Below are 10,747 nucleotides of genomic sequence, written 5' to 3'. Positions count from 1 at the left end.
TCCTGTAGAGGATGAACTCCTCAAGGGAAGGCCCAGGTCCCCAGAGCCCAGCCCCAGGCCTGGCCCAGAGTGGGAGATCAGTGGGTGCTTATGGGAGGGAAACGCACTGCCATCGAGTCACTTCTGACTCATAGCCGCCCTAAGAGTAGAACTGTCCCACAGGAGTTTCCAAGGCTGAAATCTTTATGGAAGCAGGCCGTGTCATCTTTCTCTTGTAGTGTCCGCAGAGTGGCTGATGGGCTAGCAGGAATTTGCCTTAACCACTACTTCACCAGAGCTTCTTATGAGACAGGAGGAGGGAAGAAACCTGGCACCGAGCCTGCCCTGAAGGAGCCCCAAGTCTTTCAGGAGGTCTCTGCACTGTCTGTCCTTAGATAGTGTGTCTTGGTAGAACTTCTTCCTTGGTAGAGTGGAGGTGCTGGTGGTGTGTCTGCAGAAATGGAACATAAGCCAGGGCAAAGAACTTGAGAACCAGTGTCACTAGAGAGGTATGGGGGCTATAGAACACACTAGTGACACTGTCAGAGGAGGTAACACCAAAATGACGGTTTTTAAAATTTTTGTGCAGTGTTTCAGCAGAATTTTTTTTTTTAACGAAAATATCTCTGTTGTTAGTTACAAAGACAGAAACATACCTACAAGGCTAAAACTCTATGCTTATTTACTTTTTGAACCTTCTAAGGAGTGCTGGTGGTATAGTGCCTAAGGCATCTGACTGCTAATCAGAAGGCTGGTGGTTCAAACCCACCAGCCACTCCTTGAAAGGAGAGTGGGGCAATCTACCTCTGTAGTGATACCACCTGGGAAACCCAAGGAGGGGTTGCTCTGAGTCAGAATCAACTGGAGGGCAGTGAGTTTGATTTTTGGTTTAATGTGCTCTAGTCCGAGCTGTCATTACATAATTACAATGATGCTTTGATTCAGTTGGTTCCTACTGCACACACTACAGGCACACGCTGTCACTTTTGTTGCTGCCTGTGTTTTTGTAGTTGTTGATTTTGTCTAATTTTCTGGTGTTTTAGCTACAATATTGTGCTAATTAGTACTTTTGAACCTATATCTATATATTTCTTTGAGAATGAAGTAGTAATTAAAGGAAAAAAAGGAGAAGAATCAAAAAAGGCTTCCAGTCAGTTACTAATGTTGTAATAAGTAATGTAATTCAACATAGAAAGATTTAATAAAACGATCTTGTTGTTAGTATTCATAAAATCTAAGAACTATTCCATATATGGGGAGCTCTGGTAGCATAGTGCCTAAAACATTTGACTGCTAACCAGAAGGCTGGTGGTTCAAACCCACCAGGTACTCCTCAGAAGGAAGACTGGGCAATCTACTGCTGTAGAGATACTGCCTTGGAAACCCAAGGAGGGGTTGCTATGAGTTGGATCTGACTTGACAGCAGTGAGTCTGTTTTTTTTGGTTTTATTACTTATATGCAGTTTATAGCTATTTTAATTACATATTACTCTATGATTTAAATGATAATAAACATTACTAAGAATTCTATATGGTCTGGTACAAGCGGATGTCAGTGGGGGTGGGGGAAGTGGCATCATGAGTGACTGCATGGGTGACACCAACCCTAGTTCAGTTCAGCCATTAGGGCTGAACTGGTGGGTACCAGCTTAGGCAGAAACTTCAAAGAGAGCCCAAGCTTGGGAGTGTGACCTTAGCCAAGTCACCTCCTCTCTGTGCCTTAGTTCCTCATTGGCAGTGAGGACTTCACGGGACATTACCAGGGCACAAGGAGAATGCCTGCTAAATACCCAATGACTCCTCATTGATTAAGTAATTTACTAATTCATCCCACAGATGAATTGAGCCCCTGCCAAATGCCTGTCACTATGCTAAGCCCTGGGGCAAAAAGAGGGACAGACCCTATCCTGGCCTCATAGAGGTAGGAGCAGGGCTGCTTCATGGCCTTTTAGACCATGGAAAGGAACTTGGTCTAGATCCTATGAATAATAGGAGCTACTGAAGGATTTTAAGAACAGGAGTGACAGGATCAGATTTGGGATTTGAAAAGATTTCTTTGGATATGATGAGAGGAATGCTTCCAACATTATCTCTCAAAAAAAAAAAAAAAAAAAAAATTGCCTAGATACTAGATGGGTTATAACAAACAACCTTCTAAATGTATTCCTAAGCTCTCAGGAAGGAGACTGTGGTGGCATAGTGATTAAAAGCATTTGGCTACTAACCAAAAGGTTGATGGTTTGAACCCACCAGCCACTCCATAGGAGAAAGATGAGACAGTCTGCTTCTGTACAGATTTACAGCCTTGGAAACCCTCTAGCCATTTCTACTCTGTCCTGTAGGGTGGCTATGAGTCAGAATGGACTAGATGGCATTGGGTGGTGGTGGGTGGGGCTCTCAAGAAAACAATATGAATCCAACCTTGGGGATATTTCCAAATTCCAGAAACTTTGGGTTTTAACAGCCACTCAAGGAACAGAAAGTAAGATCTTAGGTCTACACAGTGTGACCACCTCCCCAGCCCAACATAAGTCTGGGACCCCCAGAGGGCTACATAATCAGCAAATTGAGGGATTGGCCAGATAAAATATCCACCCACCAGCAAAAGGAGACACTGCCTCTGGTGGAAAAGAAAACAAACAAACAACAACAACAAAAAAGAAAGACTCCTAGAAAATTGTGAATATTGGTTTGTTTTCACACAAATTTAGGATTTGAATGCATACCACCCCTGTGGTCCTGGAAATTTTAAACTAGAAAAGTAACTTTAAATGGTTCAGGGTAGCAGTGCCTCAGGAAACATGGATGAAGTAAATTAAAATCCTCTCTGGAGGAATATATCCTCATGTTTGGGATCAGGCAAATATGAACTCTAACCAAATCAAAACCAAACTCACTACCGTTGAGGCGAATCTGACTCATAGTGACCCCTTCTTGGGTTTCTGAGGCAGTATCTCTATGGAAGTAGATTGCCCAATCCTCCTTCTGAGGAGTGGCTGGTGGGTTTGAACCTCCAGCCTTCTGGTTAGCAGTCAAATGCCTTAGGCACTATGCCACCAGAGCTCCCATGAACTCAGTCTAAAATTTAAAAACACACAAGAAAACAAGCCACTGTGAGCTATGTTGTTGTTGTTGTTGTTATTTGCCATCGAGTCAGACCCAACTCACAGAGACCCCTTCTTGGGTTTCTGAGGCAGTATCACTATGGAAGTAGATTGCCCAACCTTCTTTCCAAGGAGTGGCTGGTGGGTTTGAACCACCAGTCTTCTGGTTAGCAGTCAAGTGCCTAAGCCACTACGCTACGCTACTACACCAGTAACAACAAATAGCAGCATTAGTTTCCCTGAAAGTCTAAGATGCTAAAATTATAAGCTATAGAATAGAAACACTTGTTTTTAAAAAGTGTTAAGAAATCAAAGGTGGACTTGAAACCATAAACAAGGAACAAAATACTGCCTAACATGACCAACCAGATTTGCAAAAGAACCAAAGGAGCTTCTGGAAATGAAAAGCAGTTATTGAAATAAAAAATTCAGTGGATGGGATAAGTAGAAGATCAGACCCACCTAAAGAGAAAATTAGTGAAATGAAAGATAGATCTAAAGAAATTACTCAGAATTTAGCAGAGAGAATTAAAGAGATAATAAAGAAGACAGTTAAGAGTCATGAAATATAAAATAAAAAGGAGTAAAAGAGAAGGAGAGAAGGGATAAGATTTCTGACTTGAGAAACTGAGTATCAAAAATAACCCAAACCCACTGCTATTACATTGATTCTGACTCATAGCTCCCCTTCAGAACACAGTAGAACTGCCCATAGGGTTTCTGTTGTTGTTGTTGTTAGGAGCCGATGAGTCAGACCCAACCCATAGCGACCCCTCCTTGGGTTTCCAAGGCAGTATCATTACGGAAGTAGATTGCCCCATCTTCCTTCCGATGAGTGGCTGGTGGGTTTGAACCGCCAGTCTCCCAGCTAGCAGTCAAGTGCCTTAGGCACTATGCTACCAGAGCTCTGACTCTGTAAATCTTTATGGAAGCAGACTGCTTCATCTTTCTCCCAAGGAGTGGCTAGTGGGTTTGAATAGCAGACCTGTTGGTTAGTAGCAGAATATCTTAACCACTGCACCAACATAGCTCCTAAACTTAGTATGTTGTTGTTGTTGTTATGTGCCGTCGAGTTGGCCCCGACTCATAGCGACCCCTCCTTGGGTTTCCAAGGCAGTATCACTACGAAAGTAGGATTGCCCAACCTTAAACTTAGTATAGGGAGTGTCATATACTAAGATGGCAAAGACTAGGGAGAACAGATTTGAGTGGACAAACAAGTTTCGTTTGGAGCAAGAAAGATCTGTTGAGGCATCAGAGAGAATGAGACGTTAGAGCTGGGCCTCAAGGTATGTGTAGGAGTTTACCAGGAGGAGAAGAGACTTTATCTTAACAAATTATTGGGGGAAAAGATCTCCCTTTATTGAGGTCATCAGGTCCTTTCTGAAATGCTCTCTCACTCAAGAGAGGCCCCTTGAGAAGAGGCATTCTCAAGACCGTCAGATGGACTGGTGTTTTGGGATCTCCTGGAGCTCTGGTGGCATAGTGCCTAAGGCATTTGACTGCTAACCAGAAGGCTGGAGGTCCAAACCCACCAGCCACTCCTCAGAAGGAAGGTTGGGCAATCTACTTCCATAGAGATACCACCTCGGAAACCCAAGGAGGGGTCACTATGAGTTGGAAACGACTCAATGGTAGTGAGTGAATGAGAGTTTCATCTCTCATTTTTCAGATGGAGATGCTAAAGCCCAGAAAGGTTAGAGATTTGCCCTCTGAGTCTTAGACTCTTCCCTTCCTACTTTATTCCTTCCTTCCTTTCCTTCCTTTATCAAACAGATATTTATCAAACAATCTAAAGTCATTTATCAAAACAAAAGAAAACCCATTGCCATCAAGTTGATTCTGACTCATAGTGACCCCTTAGGACAGAGTAGAACTGCCCCATAGGGTTTCCTAGGTTGTAATCTTTATGGAAATAGACTGCTACATTTTTTTCCCATTATTTATCAAAAGCCTACTCTAAACCAGATACTAGGTGCTGAACATACAGCAGTGAACAGAACAATGATTCCTGCCATATTTTACTGGAGAGAGATGGACAATAAACACAAATACAAGGATTTTTTAAAAATATATATATATGTATCAGAGGGTTATAAGAACAGCAGCAAAACAAGGACTAAAAGAGGGTCGAGTGTGGGTCCTGGGGGTGCCACTGAGAAGCTGACTCCTGAGCATGAAAGGCAGTGAGCAGCCCTCCAGCCCATTGTGACAGTGTGTCTGGGGTTCTAGAGTGCAGGCCTGGGGGTGGGCAGAAGGCCTGAAGGAGGAGTTGGAGGAGAGGGACTGAAGTGGGATTTAGTGGAGGGGCTGCGCTGCCCCCGGGGGGGGGCAGCACAGCCCAATGGGTCAGAAAGGCCACAAAGACTCCCTTTACCCTTGTGGGGGGTAAGAGAAATTTATTCTTGAGGCCTCCCTGCTCCTAGTCTATGGCCCCTCCCTCCCCTCCCCTCACCAGGTCATAGATGACACCCTTTTTCTGCTTTTCTTCCTGCCTTTGGGAATACTTAGTGAGGGGTCCAGATCCCATGTGTCCCAGTGGGCAGCCTTAGGAGTTCATGACATGTTTCCCAGGCTGCCCAGGGAAATGGAATGGGGCTTCGGCCAGGAAGGGGGCTGGGGGCTCCAAGGTCATGCCCCTGTGTCTCTCCCTTCAGGACATCTGTGAGCAGCCTCCATGAGGCCTTGGAGCAGTGCATGACTGCCCTGGACCTCTTCCTCACCAACCAGTTCTCAGAAGCACTCAGCTACCTCAAGCCCAGGTAAGGCTTAAGTGCAGGTTGCGGGGATAGAGTGGAGTCAGTGGCTGGTGTTCCTATGTGTGTTGTACATGCATGTGTGTGTGTGAGTGTGTGCATGTAGGATGAGGAGTGTTGATGCATGGAAAAACAAAGGTTTGTATGAGAAGAATCCTGTGTAACTGAACTCCTCAGCTTCTGGGTCACCCTGACCGTTGAGAGTCCCATAAAAACGGCTCTTTCTGTTCCACAGCCTGAGCAGCCACGGCCCTCCCCACGATCACTGTGACTTCCTGGGCCTTAGGTTCTTGAGGCCTCTTTGTACTTTGATTTCTTGTTCCCAATGAATCCACGTGGGTTTTTTCCCTCATCAACTAATACAACCCCTTTTCTTTGTTTCCCTTCAAAGTACCAAAGACTTGAGTTGTGTACTTTATTAAGTGTTTTAGGCTAATAACAAGGGCAATTCATTTAGTCAATTCTTCTCTTTACTGCATTATTGCTAAATAATATGCTTATGCTGTTCTTTCCTTACTTACTACTTTTTAAAGTTTTTTTTTTTTTTTTTTTAATTGAGACATATAGTTCATATACCATAAAATTCACCCTTTCTTAATGTCCTCTTTTAAAGCCTCATCCATTAATAGATATTTTGGTTCTTTAGTGCTGCTCTAACAGAAAATACCACAAGTGGGTGGCTTTAACAAACAGGGATTTATTCTCTTATACTTTTGGAGGCAAGAAGTCTGAATTCAAAGTGCCAGCTCTAGGGGCTGGGTGAAGGTCCCTTGACTTTGGGCTTCACCTCTGCCTCTTGCTTCTGGCCCAGTGGAGCTGGAAGTGTCTCTTAACTCATGCAGCTGCTGGCTGCTGAGGCTGACAAACCCAAGGTCACCAAGTAAAATGGCACAGTCCAAAAATTATCAAACAACACAGCAGGCCACTAGTTCAAGTATAGAAACAGTCCCAAGATTGGCAGACAACATGGGCAGGCCACTTACTGATGACTCAGCCAAATGCAAGATCCAAATGTGCCAAGAAGCTCAAGACCTTTCTCAAAGCGTCTTCTTATATATCAGAAGCAGATGACATCCCTAAGGCAGCTACTCAGCTGCTCATGGTAAATTCCACCATGGAGTTGATTACCAGTGTCATCGTGGGGGAATCACTACATCCAGCTGCCCAGCCACTCACAAAACCAGGCTGGCCAGGTTGACACATAATCTTAACTACCACAGTAGACAAGGATTTAGCTTTCTTACACCCTGTACCACCTCCCTTCCATCATCCTCCTCTTATTACGTCACAATATTTAGCTAAATCAATAATCAACATTTATATTATTATTGCTATGTAGTTAGCGTTTGCTGCAGAGATAAGTAATAGATAATATTAACTCAAGAGGAAACATAATCATTTCCCTAATTAGCTATAGATTTATACTTACATCTTTAAAACTCTGTTAATTATAATTTACTCCAATTACATCTATCATAAGTTTTTCCAAAATGCTCAAACATTTCAGGTGAGCTCTTGGGCTTCCTGTTTCCTGGGGTGGCCTCCAGAGTGTGGGTGGGTCTACAGGCCACCTCCCAGATGTTTCCTGGAACTCCCCTTGCCTCTCTTCTATTTCCTTGATCTTTGGTCTTTCTCTCTTTCATATCCTCTCTCATTTTATTAGAGCATGTCCTCTAGAAGTTTCCTAAGAAAAAGTCACAGGAATATAATTATCCCCCCTCAGAATTTTGAAGGTGTTGCATCCTGTCTTCTAGCATCAATAGCTTTGTGATTCTCCTCACTTTGTGATCTTCTTTTCCTTCTCTGCAAATATTTAGGATCTTTTATCTCTTCAAATCTGAAATTTTGCAATGAGGTGCCAGGGTGTAGGTCTTTTTTAGTCTGTATTTTATATTTAGAAACTCTTTCAGTTCTAGGAAGTTCTCTTGGATGACCATGTTGTTTCCTTTCTTGGGCTTCCTTTAAGTCAGATATTAGACTTTCTGGATCGATGTTCTTCTAAGGCACCTTGCTCTTTGCCCCTTGTTTTCCAATTCTTTCTTTGTTTTTTTTCTAATTGCTGGAGATTTCCTCAGCTTTATCATTCAGTCCTCCATTAGGTTTTTCTTTACTTCTGTAATCATGTGGCTAATTTCACAGTGTTCTTTATTCTCCGAATATTCTTTTTCCACCATAGCATCTTATTCTTGGTATATGGGTACATTATCTTATTATTATTATTATTGTGATTTGGGTGAAAGTTTACAGAGCAAATTCATTTTCCATACAGCTGTTCACATACATTTGGTCTCATGACATTGACTGCATTTTCCCACAATGCAATAGCTCTCTTCCCACTTCCTCCCCATAGCCACCTCTTCCATGTGTCCTTCTCCCTATGCACTCCTGCCCCCTGAGCTGTCTCCCTGTGTGTACCCAGCCCTTCTATTCTCCCATGACTGATGTCTCCAAGGAGTATATCTACCTAATGTAAATGTTCAGCTCATGTGCCTGTCTTTTGTTTGGCTGGAAGCCACAGGAGTGGGTTCAATTCCAGAATTGAAGGGCAGCTAGGGGCCATAGTCTCAGGGGTTTCATCAGCCTCTATCAGACTAGCAAACCTGGTCCTTTTTGTGTGTGTGTGATTTTGACTTTTGTTCTACATTGTTCTCCCACTCTATCCAGGATCTCCTACACAGATCCCTCTCTGAATGGTTGACAGTGGTAGCCAGCACCATCTAGTTCTTCTGGTCTCATACTCATATAGGCTGAGGATCTCATGGTGTACCAGTGCCTTGGACTAATTGTTTCCATGCATCTTTGGTTTTCTTCATTCCTCATTGCTTTGGATGAGGAGAGCCCCGTCATTGCATCTAGATGGCTGCTTGCAAGCTTTTAAGATCCTAGTCGCTACTCGCCAAAGTAGGATGTGAGACAGTGTTTTTGTGTAGATGTTATGCCAATTGAGCTCGATGTCCCCTGCAACTATGGGTTCATTATCTTTATATCTACATTTGGAAATGAGTGTCCTCAGGACAGTGACTGGCATATAGTAAGCTCTCTAGTTAGACTTGATGTTACTATCATCTCAGAATATTATTTCTTTCTAAAATGTTTTATTCTGTTTCCTGCATAACCTCAGCTTTCTCTAGGTTCCCATTTTCTGTCTAATGGTTTGGGAGTCCCATTCTTATGGGTCCTTTCCTCGAATGCCTGATGGTCCCTGGCTGCCTGTCTGGTCAGATTTAAGAAAGTGTTCACTCAAAAGCTGACTGGAAGGTCTGTGTCAAGCAGTCTTGTAATTAGTGAGATTTGCTTCTGGATACTCTGGCAGAGAGCTGGCTGTCAGCATTTGGGGTGGTTTAGATTCTCCATGGAAGTATCATTTGGCCCTGAGCCTGGACAGTGAACCTCTGGCTACAGTTATGGGATTGAGGTGGAGGACCAGGGGGTCTCATCATGTCTACTGCATACTTTCCCTTAATCCCCCTCTGTTCAACTCTGTGTCTTGAGGTTATCCATGGTCATTCCTGGTTTCCCCAAGTCTCCAGGACTGACTTGTTCAATTTTTCTAGACCCAGCTGACCCATTCTATGCAATAGGGGTGTGAACCCTATTGATACCTCATAGAGGGAGCCATGCTTACTGGGGGACAATAGTTCAACATCTAGGGGAGGGGTGGGTCTTTCAGGGCTACTGATTAAGATAAAGAGAATCTAATCAGTCTTTCAACAATCCCACTGGTACCAGCCCCACACATCACTCATACCATCTGAGGGGATCTGCTTAGCTGGGGCAGGGCAGGGCAGGGCAGGATGAGCCAGGTCTACACCCAGAGTGTGGCCACTTTGGAGGCAGACTAAACCCCATGCTGCTGCCTCCTAGTGTTTTTGGGAGGCTTCTCAGCTCCCACTTCCCTCCTGGTTATTTCCTATACTTCACTCTGAGGGGCTACTACCACAGTCATCCTCCTGTCATTGGAAACTGGCTTCCCCCAAGCTGCTTACCCACTTGTTCTGATTACCTAGTGCCACTCTAACAGAAGATACCACAAATAGGAGGCTTTAACAAACAGGAGTTTAACTTACAATTTTTGGAGGCTAGAAGTCCAAGTTCTAAGTGCCAGGCTGTAGGGGCTGTGTAAAAGCCCCTGGACCTTGGGCTTCAGCTCTGCCTCTTGCTTCCAGCCCACTGCAGCTAGAAGCATCTCTTCACTCAGGCAGCTACTAGCTGCTGAGGCTAACAAGCCCAAGGTTGATAAATAAATGGCATAGTCCCAATATTACCAAACAACACGGTAGGCCGTTGATTCAAGTCTATCGAAAGTCCCAAGATCAGCAAAGTATGGCAGGCTGCTGCACAACAGCTCAGCTACATGCAGGGTTCAAGCATGCCATAAGCTAGAGACCATTCCCAAAGCTGTTTCTTATATACGGGAAACAGACTACATACCCAAAGCAGCTACTCAGCTGCTCCAATAGATTCCACCATGGAGTTAATTACTAATGTCACTATGGGGAATAACTACATTCAACTGCCCAGCCACTCAATCAGGCCCAGCCAAGTTGGCACACAAACTTAACTACCACAACACTCTATCCTACCCCAGCTGAGCACAGACACTGTCCTTTTTCCTAATCCCCTGAAGCCTGGCTAAGATCAGGCCACACCATGGTCTAAGTCTAAAGTGTCTAAACTGTCCCTCAACCTTGGGTGCAATTGAAGGGAGTCAGAGACAGAAGAAAATATTAAAACTTATGTGATGGGAGATCCGGCAAGATGGCAGACTAGGCAGAAAGACTGCACAGACCCTCTTTAACGAAGAAAAGGGAAACCAATTAACACAGACACAGAAGATAATCTTGGACCCCTGAGCCTTGAAGGGAAGGATATACAAGTGGACTAAACCCCAACTAGCAGAAGAATTTG

At 44.0% G+C, this 10,747-nt stretch overlaps 1 protein-coding gene across 1 annotated transcript in view; it reads left to right on the top strand.

Moving 5' to 3' along the window:
* The first annotated feature begins 5,381 nt into the window (after positions 1-5,381).
* TTC39A (tetratricopeptide repeat domain 39A) overlaps positions 5,382-10,747 on the top strand; it is a 43,112-nt gene continuing 37,746 nt past the window's right edge. Inside the window, exons 1-2 of the mRNA XM_007945880.2 lie at positions 5,382-5,471; positions 5,741-5,845. Coding sequence (XP_007944071.1) covers positions 5,428-5,471; positions 5,741-5,845 — 149 coding nt within the window. The 5' untranslated portion in view covers positions 5,382-5,427. The remainder of the gene's footprint in view (positions 5,472-5,740; positions 5,846-10,747) is intronic.

This window comes from Orycteropus afer, unplaced genomic scaffold, assembly GCF_000298275.1.
Source record: "Orycteropus afer afer isolate SDZICR_OR568_19922 unplaced genomic scaffold, OryAfe1.0 scaffold00145, whole genome shotgun sequence".
In the NCBI taxonomy this organism is placed as follows: domain Eukaryota; kingdom Metazoa; phylum Chordata; class Mammalia; order Tubulidentata; family Orycteropodidae; genus Orycteropus; species Orycteropus afer.
This window is presented reverse-complemented; position numbering and strand designations above follow the sequence as displayed.